This window comes from Diceros bicornis, chromosome 2 (assembly GCF_020826845.1).
Source record: "Diceros bicornis minor isolate mBicDic1 chromosome 2, mDicBic1.mat.cur, whole genome shotgun sequence".
NCBI lineage: Eukaryota > Metazoa > Chordata > Mammalia > Perissodactyla > Rhinocerotidae > Diceros > Diceros bicornis.
The window spans coordinates 45,019,011-45,046,464 of record NC_080741.1 but is presented as its reverse complement, the minus strand read 5'-3'; the positions used below and the strand labels follow the sequence as shown (position 1 = coordinate 45,046,464).

Here is a 27,454-nt window from a genome sequence, read left to right as displayed (position 1 = left end):
ACGTATTACTTACTTTGATTTTATAAATAACATATGGTTGTGGGTTTAACTTACATTTAAATTTATTATCAGGAGTCCCACAATTGTATACACCTAACATCAAGCAAAACAGCCTCTCGGGCAGCAAACTACAACTCCCAGGATTCCGCGGGTTGAAGGGCCGGGCTGTTCTCCCACGCAAACTACAATTCCTAGGATTCCGCGAGCCAAGGGGCGTGGTTCTGGCCAAGGACTGGAGCCTCTAAACCCGCGAGCCTGCGCACGCGCACAGGTTGCCGCGCCGGGCTCGCCAGCCGGGCAGGCGCACGGCGGGCAGCCGCGAGCCTGGCAGCGGCGGACCGGACGGCGCGGCGGAGCCTGAGCTCCGTCCCTGGGCTCCCGGGGCTCAGAGTGGGCGGCGGGGGCGGCAGCGGGTTCGGCCTAAGCCGGCGCCGCAGGGTGACCACCTGGACGCGTCGGCGGAGGTGGCTTCAGTCCCGGGGAGCCCGGGCTGCAGGTGAGACTCGCGCACTCGGGGCTGGCAAGGGCTCCGCGACCCGGCTGGGTTAGGAGTTGAGGGATCGGCCCCCGGACCCCTCCCGGGAGGGGACGACGGGGGAGCCGGGCCCTAGGGTGAAGGGGAGTCGAGGGGAGTTGGCAGAACGGAGGAATGACGTGTGATGCGAACTGAAGGAGGCACAGGAGGTGGCAGGAGTGAGGGGAGGTGGACCCTCGGGATCTCGGTGCCGCGGGTCCGGGCTGCGCCCCCAGGCGTGCCTGCTGGAGCCCTTACCTCGGGGCAAGCACTGGCAGCGGGTCCCCACGCCCTTTTGCTTGGGAGATGATGGTGCGCATGAGACGCAGGTGGCCGGGAGCCAGGCGAGGTGCACGGAGGGGGCCTGGGCCTCCCGAGCTCTCTTTGAAGGCAGTACCTGGGCAGGCCTGCAGCTGATCCCTGAGCTTCTTGGGGCTCTATAGGGCACCTACTGTGTGTCCATTGATGGGAGCCTGCCACGGCCTGCTTGCCAGTGCCCAGGTAGCCTCTGAACGAGGGAGCCAGTGGACTCCCGGCCCCATGCATGTATGTAGGAACCCGTCTCCTGTCACTGATGGGAACCCTCTGTCTAGATCTGGGGTCCTCAGGCCAGTGTCCGCACCTGGTGGTGGGTGCCCAGCGTCTGCTTATTTTATGCCAACCAACTCGCAAAGCCTACTCTTGAGGGAGGTGAGACCTGACATGGGAAGGGTTATGGGATGAGCTTGATAGGACTCAGTGGCTAAGAGCACAGATAGAACAGAGTTCATTCACCAAACGTTTACTGTTACATGAGCGGAGCATTCAAATCCTGGCTTTCCTTTGCTAGCTATGTGCCCTTAAGCAAATCACTTATCCTCTCTGAGCCTCTATTTCTTCCTCTGCAAAATGGGAATAAAACTACCTTCATCACAAGGTTGCTGTGAGGATTAAATGAAACAGTGCCGTACAAGTCCTCAGTCCAGGGTCTGGTACAGGGTGAATGTTAGCGAATGTTAGCACTTGTGGTTGCTAATGATAGAAAATGTTAGAGGTGAGATTGGAACCCATGTTCCTCTTTATACTGGAATTAGCTGCCCTCTCTGGCTCTCATGGATCTTAGAGATCTTCCAGTTCATCCTTTCACATGACAGATGAGGAATCCGAGACCCAGTTGGTGGCAGAGCCAGGAAAGAACAGAGGTCCCCTCTTCCCCTAGGAATGGCCAGCCCATCAGTTCCTGAGCCTTGGGCCCCCAGAGGGTGAGGAAAAGCAGAAAGTAGAGATCTTCGGCAAAGAGGAGGATTGGGTGCTGGTGCTAGTAGCTGGGTTCCCACACACCCTGGCCATGTGAGCATCCTGGCAGCCCTGATGTGGTAGGGTATCAGAGCAGATGCAGCTTTTTTTGAACTGGCCTTCTGGTTGGCAAGTTCTTGCTCTGAGCCTTGCTTTAGAAAATATTTAGCAATTAACAGAGGCTTCTAGTGAGTATTAAGCTAACTGGAAAATTAAATTATCAAGCGCTCCATTCCCCAAGGGTCCTCGTCACTCTCAGTTTGGTTGTCAGTGGATACTCTCCCCCAGGACCCGCCCATCACCTGATAGGTTTTTTAAATTGGATGAAGTAGTGAATGTGAAAGGCAGAACCCACAAATATCATCATAGGCTTTGGAGTCAGACTTGGGTTCAAATCCCAGGCCCACCACTTAATAGCTGTGCAACATTGGGCAATTCACTTAACAACTCTGAACATAGTTCCTCAAATGTGAAATGGGATTGCTAACACCTGTTTTAGATTCGTAGGTGGAAATAAATGAGGTAATTCATGTAAAGCACTTAGCATTGTGGCTGGCACAGAGTAAGAGCCAGTGAATGGAAGTTGTTTTATCATTATTATGATGAATAATATTATAAAAATAATTGTTAGGCACTGTGCTTTGTCTGTGTTATCTCTTGGAATTAACAAAACCACCCTGTGAAGTAGGTATAACTGTGTTTGTTTTTCAGACCAGGAAATGGAGGCTTGCAGGGTTTAAGATTGGCCCAGGCAGACACAGAAGGACAAGTACTACATGATACCTCTTAAACGATGAATCTAAAATAGTCAGACTCATAGAAGCAGAGAATGGAATGGTGGTTGCCAGGGGTTGGGGGAGGGGTAACGTGGAGGTATTAAAGAGTATAGAGTTTCAGGTATACAAGATGACTAAGTCCTAGAGGTCTGCTGTACAGCATAGTGCCTATAGTTAACAATACTGTATTATGTACTTAAAAATTTGCTAAGAGGGTAGATCTTATGTTAAGTGTTATATCACAAAAATATAATAAATAAGAGGGCAAGAGGAAACTTTTGGAGGTGATGGATAGGTTTATGGCATAGATTATGGTGATGGTTTCACAGATGTATACTTATCTCCAAACTCATCAAGTTGTATACATTAATTAGGTACAGCTTTTTGTATGTCAAAAAAAAAAGAAGAACTGATTTAGGATCATGCAGCTGCTAAGTGACAGGACAGGAGCTCACATCCTGGCCTCTTGGCTCCAGAACTGGTGCCATTTAATTCTCCTGCTCTGCTGCCGAGGGTCTTCACAGCTCTTGAAACCCAGTTGTGACCCTGGGCAGCCTCCGGTGGTACAGCTGGGGGTCTTCTCGCACCACTTGGGAAAAGGTGGGACCCTGCAGCCTGGCTGCATGAGTTTCCTGTCCGTGTCTGATGTTGGATGAGGCTGGAAGAGGGCATCCACTGGGTGAGTCTGGGGATGAAGTGTTAGGAAGAGGCAGCTGAAACAAGCCCTGTGGCCCCTTGAGGCTCTCGTCACTGGACCACAGCTTGGGGAGGGTGCAGTCTGGATGAGACCTGGGGAGCTTGGTTATGAGAAGGAATGGTCTTCTTTAGGGGCTGGGAAGAGTCCTGGAGCTGCATACTTCCTTTCTGGGCCGAAACTCTGCTTTTGGGAGGAGGGCCACACGAGCCATGGGTGTGAGGAGAAGGAGCCCTGAACTGAGCCAGTAGGCCGCTGTTTAATCCGGGCTGCCTGTGAGCTCATACTGCCTCTCAAGACTTCTTTTATAAAATAAAGAGTTGGAGCAAATCATTTCTAAGGGCTCTTTTAGCTCTAAAAAGCAATGGTCTTGTAATTCTAAATTGGTGGCTTAACCCTCTCAGTACAGCACCAGGGCAGGTGGGTAATTATTACCACAGTGTGCTACCCAGACTTTCCTTGGGGAGAGAGAATGGCCACTGTTCCCTGAGCCACCTGCCACCGCTGGGTATCTGTCCACCAGCTGGGTGGGGAGTAATTACACAAGAGAAGCCTTGGGTTGCTAAGTTACAGTTGAGGGCCTCTGGGTCTGCATTTCCAGAGCCATCCACACCTGCTCTGCTCTTGAGTGATGAAAACTCGTTGTTCTGAGGTCTAGCCTGCTTCTCTGTCACCACTTTACCTCCGAGTCTGATGGCAGATGAGCACAGTGCTTGAGAACAAGACCTCTGGCATCAGACATGGGTTCGAATCCTGGTGCCCCTGCTTGAGCAGTAAGACGTAGAGCAAGGTACTTAACTCTACTAAGCCTTGGGCTTTTCATATTAAAAGAAAATGGAGATAATGCTAGTACCTGCATTGGAGGGCTTTTATGAGGCTTAAATGAAAAAGGGAAGGCAAAGGAAGTAGGACAGTGCCTGGCACATAGTAGGTGCCCAGTAAATTAAGATGGTGGTAGCATTACCCCCCACCCCTGCCCAGAGCCAGCATCCTCTTTTCCTGAGCTAGCCAGGACAGCAGTGGATCCTTCCATTTTGTCTGGCTTCCCATGTCCCCACTGGTACACACCCAGGGCCCACCATCTGTCAGAGAATCTGACACTCTGCCCATGGTGACTACCACTGGTGTAGTCTTATGCTAAGAGTGTCTCTTCTCTCTGTTTTGAAGAGCATAACAGAGGGCCCCTCTTCCTTGCTGGGTAGTGGGTCTCAGCCCTGAGCCAAGCCTCAGGAAGGGACTGGGGACTCTGGTCTGATGTATTGCCGCTGTCATTGCTATTACTGCTGTTCCCAATGCAGGCCTTTGTATCAGGTTGTTTTAGACACATCTGGGGGTCCTTCAGCAGTGGAGGTTGTGGCAGGAATCGTGGCACATCCTGGGGTGGCGTCAGCAGTTGTCACAGTTGTGCTGAGTCCCGGAGCTCCCAAGAGGTACAGTAGCCATCGTAGGGAGCCAGAGAAGCAGTCCAGCCTTGCTCTGTTCAGGGGCTTATTTCTCAAGGGACCTACTGTCTCTCTCGTGGGCATCTGATACAAGTGGCGCCACTGGATCTGCCCTCTCCCTGTGTCTCTCACTGGTGGCTGCTTTAGACCCAGGCTCCACCATTAGTCCACTTAGCTCTGGCCAGGAGACCTGAGCTCACTCCCATACCACGAGTGATGCAGCTTGGGTGGGAAGGAGTGGGTTGGGGAGACTTTCCTCAAAAGGGGGCTTAGAGTCTTTGCAGTCTGCCCTGGAATGCAGGCTTATGCATCGTCTTAGCAGAGGCTGGGAACAGAAGTTACTTAGCCTCTATTGATGGGGAGGGTTGTCCTCTGTTGGATTGGGTGTTTACCCTGAGCCAGACAGAAATACCCTGCTGGGTATTTAGAAGCAGGGAATTGCTGGATTGGGGAGTGTTAGAACAACCTCAGAGCGTTCTTCTTAAAATTGAGCATGCATGAGAATCACCTGGAAACTTTATTAAAACATAGTTCCTGGGTCCCACCCTCAAAGATTATGGTCCGGCAGGCCTGGAGGGGGCCCGAGAGTCTGCATTTCTAATATCCCAGGTGATGCTGATACTGGGTCTGACTCCTGCTTTGGAGGCCACCATGCCAGCCCCCTCCCCACCTGTGGAGTAGCCCTCACCAGTGGATCTTGTTTTGCTGGACCACTTCCAGGCAGGGGCTCACTGCCCTACAAAGTAGCTGATCTCTCCATGTTCAAACAGCTCTAACCCTTAGAGAAGTCCTCTGCCCACTTACCACGCTGAAATCCCCCTCCTGGTAACTCCTTTCTGCGGGCCTTACTTCAGGCCCTGGAGCAGCCCACACAGCTGTGCTAGGGTCAGAGTGGCAGCCAGCTGCTGGGAATTATGTGTATTGGAAGTCCATACTTATGCCGGGGGGCCTGGGTGGCATGTGTCACCATCGTGCACGTGTGTCCAGTCAGTTAGAAAGAGTTGCAGCCCCCCCTCTGGAGCCACCTCAGCCTTACTGCACAGCCTCGCAGGTGTTTGAAGAATGCCCAGGGTCCAGGGGCTTCTATTCTCCAAGGAAGTGGCTTACTCCTTCAAGCATCCTACGCAGGATAGGGTCTCTTGATCCTTCCCGATCCCAGCTGCCCCAGGGTGAGTATCCCAGAAAGACTCGCATAGAGTAGGGTCATATCAGTGGTTGAGCCTGGAGGCTCTGATTCCTGACAAAGGCGTATAATCTGAGTCTAATTGTGAGGAAACATCAGACAAGCCCAAACTGAGGAACATACTAGAAAATAACTGACCCTGACTCCTAAAAATGGTCAGGGTCATGAAAGTCAGGGAAAGGCTGAGAAGCTGCCCCAGGTGGGAGGAGACTAGAGAGACATGAGGACTGGATGCCATGCTTCGTCCTGGATTTGATTCGGGACCACAGAATAGAGACCCTGGATTAATAACAGTATCATATCAATATTAATTTCCAGAACTTGTGTTATGTAAGAGAATGTTCTCATTCTTAGGAAATACATGCAGAAGTATGAGCGGCTGAAGGGGCAAGATGTCTCCAACTTATTTGTAAATGGTTCAGGAAAAAAGAGAGAGAGAATGATAAAACAAATGTGTCAAATTAGCAGTTGGTGAATCTTGGGAAGAATGTAGGAGAGTTCTTTGTACTATACATACAACTTTTTTGTAAGTCTGGGATGGTTTCCAGATAAAAGAAAGAAAAAACAAATAATGGAGATGACAGACACTGTAGCCAGCCTGCCTGGGTTAGAGTCTCATCGCTATTCCTTTGTAACCTTGGGTAGGTTTCTAACCTCTCTGTGCTTTGGTTTTACCATCTATGAAGTGAAAATCCTCATGTGAAGTGGAGAACAGGCACCTAGTGATTGGCCAGTGGATGTTAGCTCTGTTATTATGATGGTGATTGATGATGATGATGGTGGTGGTGGTGGTGGTGGTGGTGGTGGTGGTGGTGGTGGTGGTGGTGGTGATGATGATGATTGGCCAGTGGATGTTAGCTCTGATATTATGATGGTGATTGATGATGATGATGATGATGATGATGGTGGTGGTGGTGGTGGTGGTAGTGGTGGTGGTGATGATGATGATGATTGGCCAGTGGATGTTAGCTCTGATATTATGATGGTGATTGATGATGATGATGATGATGATGATGTTGATGATGATGATGAAGAAGAAGAAGAAAGAGAAGAGTTGAAGTTGACACCATGGCGATGAGGCCAAAGGAAAACCCAAGCAAGGCCTGTCACCTCCCTACACTCGCTGATGTTGGGCTCCAGGCTCCCTGGGTGTCTGGCAGGGACCGCTAGTGACCTGCACACTGCACGGCTTCACCCTGCAGAGGGCTTCACGAGTGGTCACTTGAGCCCGAGGGGCTCCACTGGTGAATCCCAGGTCTCCTGGCAGCTTCATCCCCCTGCCTTCTCCTGGCACTGCCCATGCCTGCCCTGCAGCCTGGGTTCCAGGGTTTACCTGTCTTGTAATGCAGTGTCCATTCAGCTGCGCATGGCTTTGGGCCTGGCCATCACTGCCCTAGGATGAGAGAGGAGCTCATGGCTTGGTGGCCTCATGGCTTGCTTGCTGGGCAGATGTGAGAACCGGGCACAGTGATGCCTGCTGTGGACGGAGGTTTGTAGTAATCATTGGCAGTGGGACATGTGGACACATAACAGGGATGCTCATCTTATCCACCACTACCACCCAAACACCTCCAAAACCTTTCTCAAAACTCACTTGCCCTCCAGGTAGCCTTTCTGGGTGCCCCCAGCCCCAGCCAGTACGATTTCCTGCCATGCACTTGTGTGTTGTATTGTGCACACTTGGTGCTTCTTTGTGAATGTTTTTGCTCCCTGTAGTGAGTTGTCTTCTGACCCTCTTGATGAATTCTGTCCTTTCAAACTGGACCCAAAGGCCCATCTAAATCTGTGTACACGTTGGGGTCTGAGCACTCCCTGTAAGAATTGTTTTTATTTGGATATGCAGTTTCACCTAGAAAAACTGATGCAGACATATTCTGCATCACCTCTGTGAGCCTCACAGCAGAGGTTTCCTGTTTGCATCCCTGTTTATGACCACATGGGTGCGCAGTAGTGCTGCTCTGTCATGCCAGAGAGGACCAACACGCAGATCTAACTTGCGAGTGACTCATAGGTGCCAAGCAAAAGCCAGATGATGTTACAGTAGGCCGTGCAACCAAAAGTTTCTGTGTCGGGGCCGGCCTGGTGGCACAAGTGGTTAAGTGCTTGTGCACTGCTGCAGCAGCCCGGGCTTCGCCGGTTCGGATCCCGGGTGCGCACCGATGCACCGCTTGGCAAGTCGTGCTGTGGTGGCGTCCCATATAAAGTGGAGGAAGATGGGCATGGATGTTAGCCCAGGGCCAGTCTTCCTCAGCAAAAAAAAAAAAAAAAAAAGAGGAGGATTGGCAGATGTTAGCTCAGGGCCGATCTTCCTCACAAAAAACAAAACAAAACAAAACAAAACCCAAAAGTTTCTGTGTCAATGGGAGGCTGAAACCTGGTGAGAGGGTGGGTGAAGGCAAGCCTGTGGGAGGCCGGGCTCACCTCCGCCTCTCAACTGTCCCTCCTGTGCTGGAAGCCTTGGAGACTAGGCTGTCCTCAGCAAAGCCTGATGGCACCCATTGCGCCAGAGTCACATGGACTGGAATTCTATTGGGGTGTTTCCCCCACTTTGAAGGACTTTCATACCCGTTTATTGATAAGGTCACAGTCATCAGCTGTTGACATAGGTATTAAATGTCTCCAAATTTGACTTTTCTCTTTACACTAAAATAGTCCATGGTCCACCACTACCACCCAAACACCTCCAAAACCTTGCTCAAAACTCACTTGCCCTCCATGTTAAGGTTTCAGTCTAAGAATGTGAACTCTTATGCCTAGTCAATTAAATGTTAAGCTTTACAAGGAGCACTCAGGGTGATTTTTTGTTAAAGGGGACATACTTTTGTCAGAAAACCTGATGTCCTGTGTGTCAGTGTGTGTTTGGGTTTATCAATAGCATTGGATTAATATCTAATTTTGGAGCACTTATAAGCACTATGTTCCATGTACTGCTTCTGGCAACAAAATGACGGGGAGGGAGCGGAGGAGGAGATCACTCCGAGGATGTTTGAGTTACTGGAACTTGTTTGCTCTTTGCTAACTACCCATGTGTGAGACACGTCAGTGCAGGACCAGAGGCTTCCATAATTCAGCACTAGTAATTCAGGCTGCGTTTAGGATAAAAGCACTTTTCACTGACAGAAAAGAATTCTGTAATTTTCAATCATGGGTATGAATAACCCTTATAAGTAAAATTGTTATACTATTAATATAAAACCTTCTCTAGGCGCTATTGCCGCCCTCGTCTTGGCCTGAGTGCTGCGGGGCTTCTGCAGCCTGGGTCTGGTGGGTGCAGGCAGTCCAGTCCCCCCACCTCCACAGCCCTGCTCCTGGAGGAGCGACCGGTGAACAGCAGTGGTTCTGGCAGCTGTGCAGTTGGGAACTCAGGTGCAGCTGATGAGGCCGGCAGGAGGGAGCTTCACTTTAGACTGGGGCTTACAAACTTGGGCCCGTTTGTACCCGGCAGCAGGGAGGCCCCATGGCGTAGTGGTTAAGTTTAGCATGCTCCACTTCGTTGGCCCAGGTTCACGGGTTTGGATCCCAGGCATGGACCTTACACCACTCATCAAGCCATGCTGTGGTGGTGACCCACATACAAAATAGAGGAAGATGGGTACAGATGTTAGCTTAGGGCCACTCTTTCTCAATCAAAAGGAGGAAGATTGGCAACAGATGTTAGATTAAGGCCAATCTTCCTCACCAAAAAAAAAAGGGGAAAAAAAAAAAAGACCTGCATGCAGGACGTGAAGTTGATGGGCCCTCAGGGTAGCTGTGAGTTTATCCTCTTCTCATGACACCAAGAAGTCCCAATGGGATGTGAGTGAGTGGGAGTTCTTTTAAAAAACTAGCTTTCAGTCCACAGGAATTTATTTAAAATTTAAATAATCTGCAGACTTTGGGACTTGAATTGCCATAAGGAACGTGTTTCTTGTGCCCCCTTTATGCTGACCTGCCAGGTTCCTCAGCTCCCTCTCTTCTAGGCCCCCCATTGTAACTCCCAGGCTCTCCTCTCCCATATTGAGTTGGGGTGGGGACACTGAGGCTAGGAACTTGTCATTGGATTTTCCATCTCCAGGATACTCTGCTCAAAGACCTTCATTAGCTCCACATTGCCTATAGGATAGAATTCAAATTCCTGCTCCAACTAGACTGGACCGTCCAGTCTCCTTGGATCATGCTCCATGGACAGCCCCCCCACCCCCTTCCTTTCCACCCTGGAGATGACATTTCTGTTTCCTCTGAAAGCTCCAGGAAATGGCCAGACCAGAAGGACACGTTTCTTCCTCAGAAGGGGTCTGGCCCATACAGCCTGCAGGGCTCACCAGAGCCCCACCTGCTGCCTGTGCTGTGACACTCAAGTTGCCTTAGTCCACATTCCCTACCAGCACATGGAAGCTGTGTGGACAACTGTGGTAGCTCCACTTTGGCCCACAATGAGTATGCTTGATTCACTTTCATTTCTCACACAAGGGTTTCTTAGAGGCAGGGCTTTGTTTACCCAAGTTAGAAGGGTCACAGGGAAAGGATGCCAAATAGCTCCACTGGGTTGGAGCATAGAGCTCAGAAAGAGGAGGCGCAGGCCGGATCCCCCACATTTGCTTCATGCACGACGCTTTGCAAAGAGGTTCTCCCTCTGTGCCAGTTAGATGGTTCTTGGCTTTGAGAAACCAAAACACCAACTCAAACCAGCTTCAACGTAAAGAAAATTATCATCTCTCATAGCAGGAAGTCCAGGGATGGGGCTCAGGGATGTCACTAGGGTCCTTTGTCCTTTGTATCTGTCCTCCATCATGCCTGCCTCGGCATTCTGGCTTTGCTTTCAAGCTGGTGTCCTCATGATTGGCAGATGGCAGGCAGCAGCCACGTCACAACATCTTTTTCTGTCCAGTGGGTGGGAACACGGAATATGACTCCTTCCCTTCGGTCTGCTTGGTTCTGCTCAGGTAGAGTGCCACAGTGGGCCAGTAAGTGGCCCCAGATGCATTCTGTCTGCTGACCGGCCCTCTGGAGGTAGGAGGTAGATCTTGGCTTCCTCTGCACCTGTGGGTACCAGTGGGGCAGGCTGGCTATCTGGACAAACCTGGGATTTTGTTAGGAAGAGGAAAGGGTGACATAGATGCTGGGTAGAAACAGTGTCTGCTCTCTCATTTATTAGTGCACTTGACCTGGAGGCCCAAGAAACATAGAGTTGGTGACTGCTCAAGTCCACAAGTGACAGCATTCACTGTCTGGTCTCAGTCTCCATCTTTGGGAGGAATCTTCTCCTGCTCAGATTTAAAATCCTTTGTTTCCAATGACTGTGATGAAGAGTGACAGTTCCTGCCTCTGCACTGATCAGCTTTTGCTCTGAGTCAGATAAAGGCAGCCGAGTGTGTCCAAAGTGTTTTAAAATGCCAGACTTCATTGTGCATCCTTTTCGCCCTTTATTAACCATCTGCTGCCTCAAGTTTTTCTCTTTTCCTTTCTGCTAGACGCTTTATCTATTAGGTTGAACCTAGTTGCATGAAATTGCTGTTTTTGTACATCAGAAGCAGTTGAAATCAGCATTCATGAGGTTCAACTAATAGGTAATTTCTGACCTTCTCCACAACCCAAGGGTGGGTGCTATACCCTCATTTTTGCTCATGGGGAGCCTAAGTTCAGAAAGTCCACACAGTAAGTTGGGAAGCTGGGGTTTGAACCCGAGTCTGTCTGGCTTTTTATCCTCAGACTTTCCTGGCCTGCACACATCCTCTTCTGGGAGCCATCTATGACAGTAATACAGCAGGAACTCAGAGCCATGATGGTTTAGGATGTGATGTGACAGCTACTGATTGATCAGTGATACGTTTAAAGGTGTCTCCAAAAGAGGAAACCAACTGTCAAACTAACAGGTGGAGTGGGCGCCCTGAGGCTGAGGTGTTCCTCTACCTGCCCCTCCCCAGTGGAGGGGCAGCAGAGGGTATGGCAGTGTTGGCAAGGGGAGAACTCCAGAGGAGTTTCCTCGGGCAGAGGAAGCTCCAGGGGATAGAATGGCCTGCTTTCCCTAGCAGGGCTGTGCCCAAGAGGGTTCAGAGCGGCTCATCACGGCAGTCCTGGCCCAGGCCCTGGAGCGAGGCAGCTAAATGGAGAGGAGAGACTGGACTGTGCGAGGAGCCGTCTGACTTCATCAGACCCTGAACGCAGAAGCTGCATGGCCAGGCGCACTAGTGAGCTGCTGCTTTCTCCAGTCTCCGGGAGGCGGTGCTGCACCAGGCATGTAGGACGCCTCCATTTTTAATCCTGGCTGTGCTTTAGACTGGCTGTGTGATTTGGGGCAAATTGTGTCTCCTCTCTATCAAATGAGAAGGACTTGCTTAGTGGTTGTGAACCGTCGTAGCAGTGGAGTTCCTTAAGAGCAAAGAACCTCTTTTTCATTTGAATTCTTATAGTACCTGTGTTAGTTTCCTAGGGCTGCTCCAAGAAATTGCCACAAACTTGGTGGCTTAAAATGGCAGAAATTTATTCTCTCGTAGTTCTGGAGGCCAGAAGTGTAAAATTAAAGTATTGACAGGGCCATGCTCCCTCTGAAAGCCCTGGGGAGAATCCCTCCTTGCCTCTTTTTAGCTTCCAGTAGCTCCTGGTAATCCTGGGTGGTCTTTGGTTTATAGCTGCATCGTTCCAATCCCTGTCTTCATCTTCACGTGGCCTTCTCCTCTGTTAGAAGGGCACTCTCTTAGAAGGGCACTCTCATTGGATTTAGGGGCCATCCTAATCCAGTATGGTCTCACCTCAAGATCCTTAACTTACGTGTGCAAAGATCCTGTTTCCAAATAAGTTCACATTCTGCGGTTCTCGGTAGACATGAATTTAGGGGGATACTGTTCAACCCACTATAGTACCCTAAGTATAAAAAAATTAAAAGGGCTTCTGTTTGGAACTAGCTGGTGGCCCGAGATCTTGGCTACATGTCTCGTTGCCCATCACCACCCTCAGCAGCCCCCAAGGATCAGGGTCTGCAAACCACTGGGTACCCAAGGTTCCAGGCAGCCCCAGCTCACCAGGTCCCGTGTGATGAGACTGTGGACTCATAATTTTGAGTTGATGCTGGAATGAGCTAAGACTTTGGGGCTCTAGGGATACATGGCCTGGTTATTTGGTTAAGAGCCCCTTGGTTTTTCTCAGATCTGGCTGTATGTCAGAATCACCTGGGAGCCTGCTGAAAAAGCAGATGCCGGTGAGACTTCAGGTTCTGGTCAAAATGGAGTAGACACATTTATTCCTATCCTTCGTGCTAATAGAGCTGAAAACACAGAACATTAGATATAAAACATTAGAAGACTGAAAGGTGGAGAGAAGAATGTGGACCAGGTAGGGACTCTGAAACTCGTGGAACAACACAGTGGTGAGTGCCCTGGGTGGTCTTTTTGCCTCCTATAGATCCCAGACTGGTTACTCAAGAAGAGTGCAACCCAGAAATGCCAACAGGCGTAGACCAGAAAAAAGCCCCATGGAGAGCTTACTCTCTCTTGTCAAAGGACAGGAAGAGGAGCAGCCTAGCAAAACAGAAACTTTTTGACAATTACACCCTATTCCTGAAAAACACCAGGGAAAATTGCTTCCCTCCTCCCTCCCAGCTTTAGAAAAGGTCTAATGGATAGCGTAGACTTCCACCCTCACCTTGTGGTAACCAGGTGCCCCCCCACCTTCAATACCCCGCTCCCCGTGGATGGGGCTGGAGGGGAAGCCTGGACTTTCACCACCCCCCAGTGGTAACAAGATGTCCCTCCCTACCACAGTCCCCTTGAGGTGTCAGTGAAGCCTAGGCTTCCACTCCCACCCAGTGGTGATGAAGCACCCCCCATCCCAGGGTGTTGGTAAAGGCCAACTGAGGAGCCTAGGTTTACACCCTGCTTAGTGGTTGTGAGGTGTCCCTCACCCTCCCTGCCAGGGGGGTGTTGTGGAGGCTGAGTAGGGAGCATGGGCTTCCACTCCCACCCAACGGTAAAGAGTCAGTGCTCTCCCTTCCCCCACCAGCGCGGTTTTATCAAAAACCTGGTAAAATAGAAGATTTAATATAAGATCTAGAGTATCATAATACCCTAGATGCCTGGGACAGGTCTCAGCAAAGGAGTAGAAGATATAAAGAAAACTAAATGTAAATTTTAGAACTGGAGAATATAGTAACCAAAATGTAAAAATCACTGGAATGGGCCCAATGGAAGAATGGAAACGACAGAAGAAAGAATCAGTGAACATGAAAACAAAACAATAGAAATTTTCCAATCTAAACAGCAATGGAGAAAACAGACTGGGGAGAAAATTAAACAGAGCCTCAGAGACCTTTAAACAGTAATTAAAAAGAAAAAATCTAGCATTAGTATAATTGGAGTCCTAGGAGAGCAGTGTGAGGGTGAAAAAGTATTCAAAGAAATAATGGCTGAAAATTTCCCAAATTTAGTAGAAGGCATAAACCTACAATCAAGACTGACTGAAACCCAAACAGGATAAACCCAAAGAATCCACATCAAATCACTTCATAATCACACTTCTGAAAACCGATGACAAAGGAACACTCTCAAGAGCCGCAGAAGAGGAAGGAAGCATCACCTCTGGGGAGCAGCAGTTCACATGCAGCAGATTTCTCATCAGAATCACGGAGACCAGAGGGAAGCCGCACAACCTAAGTTTTCAAACGCTGAGAGAAAAGAACCATCACCCCAAAATTCTATGCCCAGTGAACATATCCTTTAGGAATGAAGGTGAAACCAAGACATTTTCACATGAAGGAAAACTAAGAGAAGTTGTTCCGTAAGAGAATGACTAAAGGAAGGTCTTCAAAGAAAGGAAATGATAAGAAGGAAACCTGGAACGTCAGGGACAAAGAACAAAAAGAGTAAAAGTATGGATACATATAATAGACTCTCCTTTTCCTCTTGAGGAAATTACATTTGAGAGTTGAAGCAAAAATTATAACGTTGTCTGGTGTGGGTCTTGATGTATATAGAGGAAATATTTAAGATAATTATATTAGAAAGGGAGGAGGATAAAGTAACTAAATGGAGGTAAGGTCTGTGTACTTACTAGAAAGGTAAAATGTTAATACCAGTAGGCTGCCACCAGTTGCACGCGTGTAACATGCTGCCTAGAGCAGCCACTAGAAAGTGTATACCAAGAGATACTCTCGAATACGCTGTAGATGAATAAAAGTGGGGTTCGGATAGTCCACAAGACAGGAAAATGCAGCAGAGGAACAAAAGATGCATATGCCTGAGCCACACCCCAGACCTCCTGAATCAGAACCTCCAGGAGTGGTGCCTGGGAATATGGGTTTTTAGCAAGTGCTCCTGGGGATTCCAATAACCAGCCAGGTTTGAGAACCTCTGGTCTAGATTAGTATTTTTTAAACAGCAAATTGCCAACCCTGTTAGTAGGTTGTAAAATCAATTAAGAAGACTATGTGCCCCCACACACACTTTTTTAACAGCCTTAGAATAGAATGGACCAGAAGAGGAAACACTGGAGTGCGTTACACCTGGTCAGCGTAGTGCTTCCTGAAATTTTTGGGAGGTTATATGCATATGTGTGCATGCTCAACCCTTGGATGAGGGTAGGCTGGAAGGGGTCGTGCCCCCAGGAATGGCTTTCAACTAATGCTGGACAGGAGTTGGTAGGCAAATAGCTCAGCTTCCCCAAAGCGGTGGCCTGCTCATTAGTGGGCCCTGTATTGTCTTCATTCTTTGTCCCAGTTCGCTACTGTCCTACAGGTGTTTCTTGGGATAATTTCTCAAACTATTTTGACTCAAACTCTTGTCTCTGACTCTGCTTCTGAGGGAACTTGCCTAAGACACCATCTCTTTCTGGGCAAGATTGCACTTTGATTCTTTTTTTTTTTTTTTAAACAGTTTTATTTATTTATTTATTTTGTGAGGAAGATCAGCCCTGAGCTAACATCCGTGCTAATCCTCCTCTTTTTGCTGAGGAAGACTGGCTCTGAGCTAACATCTATTGCCAATCCTCCTCCTTTTTTTTCCCCCCAAAGCCCCAGTAGATAGCTGTATGTCATAGTTGCACATCCTTCTAGTTGCTGTATGTGGGACGCGGCCTCAGCATGGCCGGAGAAGCGGTGCGTGAACCCGGGCCGCCAGTAGCGGAGCGCGTGCACTTAACCGCTAAGCCACGGGGCCGGCCCTGCACTTTCATTCTTTTGATTGCAGGGGTATAGAAGTTACAAGACACCAATAGTCAAAAGCTTGCCCCCAAGGGAGTAAAGGGGTAGGTCGATCCCTCCCCAGTGCAGGGCCAGGTGGGCGCCACATGTTACCTGGCTGCTCCTCTGAGGGCTGAGGGTGAGACTCTTTAACTGTCTGAACAGTCCTGGGCCTCAGAGCAGGTGTGATACCCTTCCCAGTAGCACGGAAAAATGGGAGGAAATGCCCACGGCCCAACCAGGCCTCTCTGTAGGTGTGTATATGTGGGGCAGGGAGTTGAACCCTTGGGGGTTTTTGCATCAGTATACAAAATGTGTGTCAGTGGTAACATTTAAACATAATTCTCTTGGTTGACCACTGCAGGGGTAAGTTTCTACCCATCCTTTTGTGGGAATCTAAAAGCCAGCAGGCGTGATTTCCAAAGTGGAGCTTTAAGCAAGAGCAGATGTTCCCTCATCTCCCCTGTGCATATGCGCCACGAGTCCTGAGAAGCGGCTCACGGGGGTCCTGGTGTGCAGCCCGGGAACAGTGCTCACAGGCCTTCAGTCCTGTTTGTCCTTTCCTTGTGGCACCAGGAATGTCAGGCCCCTAAAGGGGATTTTCCCTGTGGCCTCTCAGCACAGATAGCCACGTTGGCTAGCTTTTGTGGCAGCAGTGCTTCTTAACAAACAGCCCTGGAATTCCAGTGATGATAAGCACTTACTCAGCTCAGGTGTCTCTGTGTCAGTCAGTCTTCGCTGGGTTTGACTAGTGGTTCTGATGGTCCTGGCTGGGCTCACTCACAGACCTGGGGGTCTGCAGAGCTAGACTGGGCATGGCTGGAGCAGCTCTGCTCCACACATGTCTTCCTCCTCCTGGGACCAGTGAGTTAGGCTGAACACATTCTTCTCATGGCAATGTCATATGTGTAAAGAGGGCAAGGCCGGTCCTGCAAGCACTTTTCAAGCCTCTGATTATGTTCTGTCAGCTAACATCTCATTGGCCAAGCCCAAAGTCAAGGTACAGGAATGTATACTGCCCCATGGAAGCAGTAGGGGAGGGAAGGAGTGAATACTTATGAACAAAGGTCTAATCTACCACACCTACGAATGTGCAGGATAGTGCACAGATCCAATGCTGCACAGGCACACTGAGCCTAGCACAGCGCCTGGCACATGGCGGGAGCTTAAAGATGACTCCAGACAGACTACACCAACACCTTTTCCTTTTCCTTCTCTCCTCCTGCAGGCTTTTGCCAGTCCTCAGGGTGCCCGCAGGGATGGGTAAAGCCCACCAGGCCTGTGGCACTTCCCAGGGGCCCTCATCTCACTAGGGCCCACAGTGGCGTTAGGATGCACCTCTCGGCGGTGTTCAATGCCCTCCTGGTGTCGGTGCTGGCGGCAGTCCTGTGGAAGCATGTGCGGCTGCGCGAGCATGCAGCCGCTCTGGAGGAGGAGCTGGCCCTCGGCCGACAGACCACAGAGCCAGCCCCAGCGCTGAGGATCGACTACCCGAAGGCACTGCAGATCCTGATGGAGGGCGGCACAGACATGGTGTGCACAGGCCGCACACACACTGACCGCATCTGCCGCTTCAAATGGCTCTGCTACTCCAACGAAGCCGAGGAGTTCATCTTCTTCCACAGCAACACCTCTGTCATGCTGCCCAACCTGGGCTCCCGGCGCTTCCAGCCAGCCCTGCTCGACCTGTCCACCGTGGAGGACCACAACACCCAGTACTTCAACTTTGTGGAGCTGCCGGCCGCCGCCCTGCGCTTCATGCCCAAGCCAGTGTTCGTGCCTGACGTGGCCCTCATTGCCAACCGCTTCAACCCCGACAACCTCATGCATGTCTTCCATGACGACCTGCTGCCTCTCTTCTATACCCTGCGGCAGTTCCCTGGCCTGGCCCGTGAGGCCAGGCTCTTCTTCATGGAGGGCTGGGGCGAGGGTGCACACTTCGACCTCTACAAGCTTCTCAGCCCCAAGCAGCCACTCCTGCGGGCACAGCTGAAGACGCTGGGCGGGCTGCTGTGCTTCTCCCATGCCTTTGTGGGCCTCTCCAAGGTCACCACCTGGTACCAGTACGGCTTCGTCCAGCCCCAGGGCCCAAAGGCCAATATCCTTGTCTCGGGCAACGAGATCCGGCAGTTTGCACAGTTCATGATGGAAAAGCTAAATGTGAGCCATGCAGGGGCCCCCCTAGGCGAGGAGTACATTCTGGTCTTCAGCCGCACCCAGAACAGACTCATCCTGAATGAGGCAGAGCTGCTGCTGGCACTGGCCCAGGAGTTCCAGATGAAGACAGTGACGGTGTCCCTGGAGGACTATGCCTTTGCAGATGTTGTACGGCTGGTCAGCAGTGCCTCCATGCTGGTCAGCATGCACGGGGCCCAGCTGGTCACCGCCCTCTTCCTGCCCCGTGGGGCAACTGTGGTTGAGCTCTTCCCATATGCCGTCAATCCTGACCACTACACCCCCTATAAGACGCTGGCCATGCTGCCCGGCATGGACCTCCAGTATGTAGCCTGGCGCAACATGATGCCAGAGAACACGGTCACGCACCCTGAGCGGCCTTGGGACCAGGGGGGCATCACCCACCTAGATCGGGCAGAGCAGGCCCGTATCCTGCAAAGCCGTGAGGTCCCGCGGCATCTCTGTTGCCGGAACCCCGAATGGCTCTTCCGAATCTACCAAGACACCAAGGTGGACATCCCATCCCTCATCCAAAGCATACGGCGCATAGTGAAGGGCCGGCCAGGGCCGCGGAAGCAGAAGTGGACAGTCGGTCTCTACCCAGGCAAGGTGAGGGAGGCGCGGTGCCAGGCGTCGGTGCAAGGCGCCTCTGAGGCCCGCCTCACTGTCTCCTGGCAGATCCCGTGGAACCTCAAGTACCTGAAGGTGAAGGACGTAAAGTATGAGGTGTGGCTGCAGGAGCAGGGGGAGAACACCTACGTGCCTTACATGCTGGCCCTGCAGAACCACACCTTCACTGAGAACATCAAGCCCTTCACCACCTACCTGGTGTGGGTGCGCTGCATCTTCAACAAGAGCCTCCTGGGACCCTTTGCAGATGTGCTGGTGTGTAACACGTAGCGAGCGGGCCGTGGCCAGGCTTTGGGAGGTCGGCTCCTCCAGTTCAGTGTCCCTGAGCCCGCTAGCCCCCTGTGGTGGCTTCTAGGAATTATTTGTTTATTTATTGAGCAGGCCTGCCCCAGGCCTGTGCCTCCGTGTCATCTTACTGCTTCTGAGGTGTGGGGTTCGCAGCACTCCTCTGTGCACTGGTGCAATGGGACCCCTCACCCCTTCTCCCATCCTGAGCATCTATAGCCCTGGCAAAAGTCCTTAGGGGGAGGAGGAGGAGGAGAAGGAAGAAGGAAAGTAAGAATCCCCAAGAACCTCGTTGGCTGAGTGGTCATGCTGTTCCCCACTGAGTCTTTCTGGTTGACATCGAAGTTTCTGAAAACTGCTGGTAATTGTGTGCTTGTTTGGGTGGGTGGTTCATCAGCTTCCATCGTCATGAAATTCACCTGTAGCCCAGTGAAGGGTATGTTGGGAACATTCATTAAATGATTATAAACATCGCGGTCATGTCTTTTATTGGGCGGTAGGAAGGGGGCTGGTAGTCAATACCCAGATGCCCTTTAATCCTGATTGTCAACCAGGGAGACGTGGCGATGGGAAAGCATTGGGTTTCACCATGACTGCTGGGTGAATATCACATTTCCATCGAAGTGGGATAAAGCCTGGAAGTGGGTGGGAGAGGGCTGTGGTGAGGAAGACCAGCCTGTGCCAGGGGTTCTTCTTACGCTTAACTAGACAGTCAGACTCACAAGACCGTGGTAGACCACACCTGGCTTCGGATTCACTTAGAAGGACATAGAACGGGACACTCAGCCTGCCAGCAGGGCCGCGTCAAATGGTTTCTTCCACAGAGGGAGTCTTCACACCAGTCCAAGGGCCATTCTCTTACCCTCTCCCTCCAGGGACTGCTCGGGGGTGAGGAGATGACATCCACATCAGTAGTTGTGGGGCCACTTTGGCTTAGAAGCCCCATAGGAGCCATTGTCTTTTAAACAACTCACAATCGTGTTCCCAAGGTCCCTCAAGGAAACTGCCCAGTTATAAGAGTTACCGCACTCAGGGAAGCCTACAGCTCTGGTGTCCTACCAGATATTCTAGTTCATTCCTAGACCTTCCAGTCCAGATGCTGAATACCACACCTGACATTCAACTTTTACCTGGCTTCCATGGAAACAGAGCTAGAAAATTGATCCAAGATTGAATTTGTCCTTAGAGAGGGAGAAAGAGTTTTAGCCTTTACTTCATGAGGAGACCCCGATGCAAGTCTGACTCCTGTGAAGGAGAGGGAAAGAGGGGAGTCGAGGAGGTGAGTCTCAGGCTGCAGCTCACCTCTAAGAGAGCTGCGGCAGGCTGATCAGTTCTTAAGCCAAAGCAGTCCAGTAGACGAGTATCCTAGTCACTGGCTGAGAGCCTCAGCTCTTGCCCAACCCAAAAACCTCCAACCCCTAGACCCCCAAATGAGCATCCCCTGAGCAGTGCTAACTAGGACCCTAGGAGGGTGAGGAGAGACCTCAGGCAGCACCATTGCTGGTCCAGGATAGGGAAGGAGGGGCAGGTGATGCAAAGAGGAGGAGGAGAGGGGCAGGAAGAACTCCGTGCTGTCCCTCCCTCAGAGTGATCGTAAGAACTCGTCCTCTTCCTGCCCCTTGGGACACCCTCACGTTGAAGAGGCCTTGGGGCAGAGCAGGGGCAGGTTAGGGGGGAAGAAAGGCCAGTCTAGGGGAACGGTGACTAGCAGAGCCAAAAACCTGGAGGGCCAGCCCTCGCCTGCGGGTGGTCCAGGAGTGGGGGCTGCAGGGAGGTCTGACCTGAGCTGGCGGGCGAGCCTCAGGGGTTCAGCTGGGGATCACTCGCTCACCCGGGAGCCCAGACGCAGGGGAAACCGGCTCTGATGTTCCCGGAGACCCCTCCCGCATTTCCTGTCCTCCCCCACCCAGGCGGAGCCTTCCTCGAACCCCCTCCTGTCCACAGTGCTGCCTCACACTTCTGTATCCTCGGTTACGGGGCCTCGCTTACCAAACAACGCCACGACATGCACTGACAACCGGACAGGATGTGTAAAACCGGGCCTCTCCCAACATCTGGAACAAGTGGCCACCACAGCACATGGCCTCTAACTCCTTCCAAATTCTACGTTCTCTGTGGGAAACTCGCTCAATGAGGTTTATTGAATGAGTGAATGAATGGATGTAGGAAGGAAGGAAGGGTGCTATAGTGGTTGGGAGCAGGGGCTCTGGAGTCAAACCTGCCTGGGTTTAGATTACAGCTCCACAAGTTACCTGCTCTGTGACCCTGGGCAAGTGATTCAACCTCTCTGAACCTCGGTTTCATTTTCTGTCAGTGGGAGCAATAATGCCTGCCTCATGGACTTGTTGCAAAGGTTTGCGATAAGGAAACATGTAAAGCTTGTGGCACCGTGGGGGCCACCATGTGTGTTCAGTTCATGTCAGGCGGTGCTCCCCCAGGTCCACGGGCAGACTCTGCTTCCTCCGTCTGTGTGGACTCAGGCAAATCACTCCCTCCCCGGCTGAGGTTTTTCATCTGTAGGGTGAGGATCATACAGCTGGGATTGTTGTAAGGCATTCAGGAAATCATCTGTGTAAAGCCCTTAGCACCATGCCCTACTTGTAATATGTTATCACAGGTCCAGAATCCCATACTCAAACCCTGGGTGCCAGACATGATCCTGAATTCTGAATTTTTCAGATATAGAAAGGTAATATGGTGCATGTACCAGATAATATGCAGTACTCTCAGCAGGGTCTGAGGTTACACCCGACAACCAAATACACTGGTATTTCTGCAGTGAAATGTATGAATATTCACGCTGAGTGGGACATGAGTTTTGACAGCGAACACATGAAAAAGTTTTTGATTTTCAGAGCTTTGGGGATTGTTGGAATTGCATCTAGAGGGTTGTGAACCTATTATTATCATCAGCCTCTCCCTCATGGAAATGCCATCATTTCCCTTGGAATAGCCCTTTTGGAGTGAGGGGTCAGGCCAGTTGGGCAGCGTGGTGCCTGGTGATTGTGATGGCCTTGGCAGAGCCCCTTGAGCGGCTTCTTTCTTGAGGCCGATTTGCCTGCAGCTGCGGAGACCCATCTCAGCTTCTGGCCTCGCCGCCTCTTTAAGGTTGGTGGGAATGTCCTGATTTGCCATCCCCGGCTGTTTGCTTTGCTTGGCACATCGTTCAGAGGTAACGACTGGGGGAGGAATAGGGCAAGGAACACCAGCACACACTGAGGCTGAGAGTGTTTTTTGAAAAGCATAAAAAGTGGATGAAGTTTCAAGTTTGCAAGAAAGACACAGTTCATAGACTGAGCTGACTTTAACAAGCAAAGAGCAATGGGCAGGGAGCCAAATGCATGTGAATGTGCCTGGATGGAGTCGCCGTTTGCTGCTCCACATTCCAGGGAACTGGCCTTGCCTTGTCGTCAGCTCTGAATCCAAAAGGATTAGAGGAAGAGGAGCTGTCAGAGCAGCTGGGGAGGGCGGTGAGAGCGACTTTAAGTGGTGGTCCTGGGCTCAAGACTTGCTAGCACAGTTCCTGCCTGGGTTTGAATTCTGGCCCTTCTACCTACAAGCTGGGTGACCTTGAGCAGGTCACTTAACCCCTCTCTGCCTCATTTGTAAAATGGAGGTGATAATAATCACACCTACCCATTGGGTTGTGGTGATGTTAAATGTGTCGATGCAAATAATCCATAATCAATCTCTAAGTCAAAATTGGGATAAGTTTATTATGAGCCAAATTTGAGGACCATATATCCCGGGGCTTTCCTTTTCCAAGGAAGGAAGGGCACCAAAGAAGTGGGGTGTACAGAGTGGTTATATACCTTCAAAGAGTATGTATCACATATGATTGCAATGTCCCTTTTACAATAGTCACGAGATTGCCATGCCTGCACAACGATTCTCGGGTGGGCACAGCAGGTAGCAGGTCTGTTGTCTCAAGTTGGGTGGTCACAGGGTGAGTGCAGCAATCAAATCCTAGCCTAGGGAGAAATGCTTATCCTTAAGGAAATGCCATTGTGGGGGAAGTTGCATCCTTATCTTAAGGGCATTTGTTCTTGTCTTTGGGACATAGTATATACTTAAAGCAGATATACAGTGCATGTTCAAAGGCCACAGGCCCTTTTGGAAAAACAAGCTCAGGCCGAATTAGTTTTACACCAAATGGCTTCCTCATATGCTCCAATATATCCTATTGCTTGCCATTTATTTATCAAATGCTTTGATCCATGTAAACTACTGTCACAGTGCCTGGCATATAGTCATCACTCAAAAAATGTTAGTGGTATTATAGTGGGCGCTCCGTAAACACTTGTCAAGTGCTAACCATTAAGTGGCCAAGCCCAGATCTGAACCCAGAGCTCCTGCATTCAAGTCCAGTCCTCTCTCTTGCTGAAGTTATTTCCCTAAAGTAGTTCTGAAAATCAAAAATAGAAAATTTTTCAAGGATATATTTTTTAAAAAGACTGTTCTGAGGCAGAATGTAGGGACCCAAGGGACCCCTGTTGAGGAACAGCACACTGAGAGGGCTGTGGCCCCATATGGCTAAGGAGTAGCCGAGGTGTGTGTGAGGGGCAGCCTTCAAGCCCAGCTCTGCCCGAGTCCATAGAAATCCAGGGTCGAACCCCAACCCTCCCACTCCCTCCATCCACAAGGCAGGAAGAGGTCGGTGTTGAGGGGAGCACCTGAAGATGGTGTCTTTGCTGGGTGGGCTAATAAGCAGGGAGAGCTGGGCCCTGTCCCACAGTGCCACGGGTGGTTGACATGCACTGGGTAGGCTGGGAGGGGCCAGCCACACAGTGTCTGCATGCCCATCCCCCGTTCTATGCTGAGTAGACCCATTCACATCAGGACACAGAAGTGCTTGCTGGAAGCTTGCAACCTTACTGACAAGAAGAGTCTGGCTTGGTGTCTTCAGAGAGAAACTCTATACACACACACACATATACACACACACAAACACACACAGTGTCTTCAGAGAGAAACTCTATACACACACACACAGTGTCTTCAGAGAGAAACTACACACACACACACACACACACACACACACACACACACCCCCGCTGAGCAGATTTCCCCTCCTTTCCTGGCAGCCCCCAGACCTATTTCAGTATAAAGGAAACCTGCTCTGGGGCAGGGCTCAGGTTGCCTCCCTGGAGGGCCCCCGTCAGCTGCCTTCACCTAGATTACCCTCGACTTTGTTTAAGCCTCATAGCCACACAGTGTGAAAATCAAGACCACCCAACTGAGATCACCCAAATAGAGGCTATTTATTCAGAGCTTGCTACAGCAAGTGAGTCAGCACCATCACTTGCCTTCAACAGAGATTCCAAGGCAGGCAGGGGAGCAGGAAAGCTTTATAATGAGAAAGAGGGAAGGCTTCAGTTGTGCCCTGATTGAAGGCTGTGGACGTGGGGGAACCGCAGGCGGGCTAACTAGAAGTGGGGGTGGCGTCCTATGTGATTGGTTAGGGGAGCATATTTGGCTTTCTCTGGGTGGTCTTGAATTGAAAGTGGGGACAAAAAATAGTGAAGCTGGCAGTTATTGACCAAGTCCTGACCATTCTGGGCCAATTGCTGCAGACATTGTGGTTTGAGTTCCTGGGCTGGCTGCTGCAGAGGTTGTGGGTCAGAGTTCTTTTTTCATAGATGGTCTGGCCATTGTCCATTTGTATATTCAGTCTCTCAGTAATGAGACAGTATTAGCCCTGTTTTTCCAAAGGAGCAGGTTAAGTCACAAAGATAGAATGAGTCTCATCCTGACGTGAGAGCCCTAACTCTGCTTTGGCAATGAAATGTTTCTCCATATGCCTCTCTCCTTAACATTTTCTAGAGTGGTAGGTGTCTCACTCCGCTCTGGCTGAGTGTAGTCCATCAGCCAGGAAGGAGGGAAGGGAACCAGGCAGAATGCAGAGCACGAGCTGTTAAATGGACACTGGTTTAGCCGAGGAGGGGCAGCATCACTTGATAAGGTGTCCTTGGAAAGAACTGAGAAAAAATGGAGAATGAGGAGAGAAGACAAGAAGTCAAAAGAAAACAAACATAATTGATGATCTTAAGAGAAATACCTGAATCACTGAAGCTAGACTCCAAGGGCCTAAATCTTGCGCAGGATACTTCTGCATTCCCATGCCAGGCATGATAGTTGATTACAGGCGTCCAACTGCCCTCTCCAGCACAAGGTTGGAAGCTCCTTGAAAAGGTCATAAAAGATCTAGAGAAAGGCACAAGGCCCAGAAAGTTTGATGAGAGAATGCTATCAAACCTTTGAGCAATACGTGATTCCTATTTAAATTGTTCCAGAGCATTAAAAAGATGAAAAAATTCTGAATCCATTTCATGAGGCCCGCTTAACTTTAATAATAAGATGGTCATGGAGTGCACAAAAAAGAAAAACCTTAGACCGTATATGAATATATATGCAAAGATAGTAAATAAAGTATTAGCAAATTAAATCCTGTAGTTCCTAAAATATTCATATACTTCAGCCAAATAGGTTTATTCTGGGAATAAAGATGATTCAGCATTAGAAAATAAAGGAGGAAAACTATATGTCCAATAGACATTGAAAAGGCAGTTAATAAAATTCAATCCCCCTTCTTGATTTTTGGACAATTCTTTCAGTAAGCTGAGAATAAAAGAAACTTCCTTAACTTAAGGAAAAATATTTATCAGAAACTGTTCCTGTAAACCTAATAATACTCAATGGTGACACTCTAGAAGTGTTCCCATTAAAGTCAAGAATAAGATGAGTATGCTTGCTGTTGTTACTATTATTCAGCTTTCCTCCAGACATCCCCACCAAAGTAATGACAGCAAAAATAATTGAAAGGTGTTCACGCACACACACACTTGTGAGATAAAAACGTGATATTATCATTAGATGAAAATGTGATTTTCTATTTAAAAATTCTAAGATATGCATTTAAAAATCTGTCTAGAAAAAAATCTAATCAAGAAAAATAACTCATTCTCAATAGCAATAAAAATTACAAAATATCGTTAAAATGAGCTTATTTGTTGAAGGAAACTTTAAAATTTTACTGGAAATTATCAAAGAATAAATGGATTGATAAACCATGCCCCTGAACAAGAGCACTCAATATTACAAATGAGTCAGATTCCTGCTAATTAATCTATAAATTCAATACAATCCCAATCAAACCACCAATTGGATTAGGGACAAGAGAGAGTAAAAGGGGTGGAGGTGACTACTTAGGGGTAGCAGGAGGGAGGTCTTTGTGGCACTGGGACTCTTCTGTATCTTGACTGCTATGGTGGTTAACGAATCTACACATAAGGACAATGGGAGTGGGGTGGCATGCTTCATAGATTGACACTATCATATTTAAAGACAAACGCACAAAAAGAGCAAATTAAAGAATTAGAATAAAAAGATGTGAACTTGCCCTATGAAATAGCAAAATAATAAGGTAACTTTAATTAAAACAGTATCATATTGATGCAGGAACTGAAAAAAATATCAATGGAACAGAACAGAGTTCACAAATGGACCTCTGTATATGTGGGAATTTAGTATATTGTGAGAGTATACTTTCAGATTAGTAGAGAAAGAGTAGACTTGAATAATGATGTTGGAACAACTATCTGGGGGAAAAATAAAACTTGAATTAGATCCCTACCTCACACCATTCTCAAATATAAATTTTATATAGATTTAGAGTAAACGTAAAAGAAACACTAGCATAAAACAGGAAATTATTTTAATAATCTTGAAATAGCAACAGCCTTTCTAAGAAGGCATGAAACTCAAAAGACTTAAAGGAAAAGATAAACAGATTTGACTACATGGAAATTAAAATTTTCCACTTGGCAAAAGACTCATAAACAAAGTCAAGAGACAAATGACAGACTGGAAGAAAATATTTACAATATATCTAACAGAGGAAAGATTGATTACACTAATTAGATGCAAAGATCTCCAACAAATTAACAAGGAAAGAACAAACATCTCAAAAGAAAAGCACAACTCACAGAAAATAAAATACAAGTGACTAGTGAATAACTGGAAAGATAACCTCATTAGTGGTTAAGGAAATGCAGTTTTAAAAATAGATTTCCCTATCAGATGGATAAAAACAAAAAGTTTGAGAATAGCAAGTGCTGATGAGGTGGTGGGAAGACAATCAACCCCTCCCTCTTAGTGGGAGTATAAACTGACACCATCATTTTGGAAAGCAGTCTGGCAGTTTCTCCCAAAATAAAGACTGCTCATACCCTTTGACGCAGAAATCCACTTTACGGGACTCTAGCTAGCAGAAATACTTGCACGCCATGCAAAGATGTTCATGGCAGCATTGTTTATAATTGGTGAAGGGTTGG

The 27,454-nt window shown here is 49.2% G+C and overlaps 1 protein-coding gene across 1 annotated transcript; it reads left to right on the top strand.

The window, feature by feature from the left end:
- The first annotated feature begins 299 nt into the window (after nucleotides 1-299).
- POMGNT2 (protein O-linked mannose N-acetylglucosaminyltransferase 2 (beta 1,4-)) lies at nucleotides 300-19,594 on the top strand. The gene is made up of 2 exons (XM_058555974.1): nucleotides 300-496; nucleotides 17,260-19,594. Exon 2 carries the CDS (start codon nucleotides 17,364-17,366, stop codon nucleotides 19,104-19,106), a length of 1,743 nt encoding a protein of 580 aa, XP_058411957.1. The 5' UTR covers nucleotides 300-496; nucleotides 17,260-17,363; the 3' UTR covers nucleotides 19,107-19,594.
- The last annotated feature ends 7,860 nt before the right edge of the window (nucleotides 19,595-27,454 follow it).

Coding starts and splice junctions, on each gene's coding strand:
- POMGNT2 (XM_058555974.1), top strand. CDS start 17,364: ATGCACCTCTCGGCGGTGTTCAATGCCCTCCTGGTGTCGGTGCTGGCG.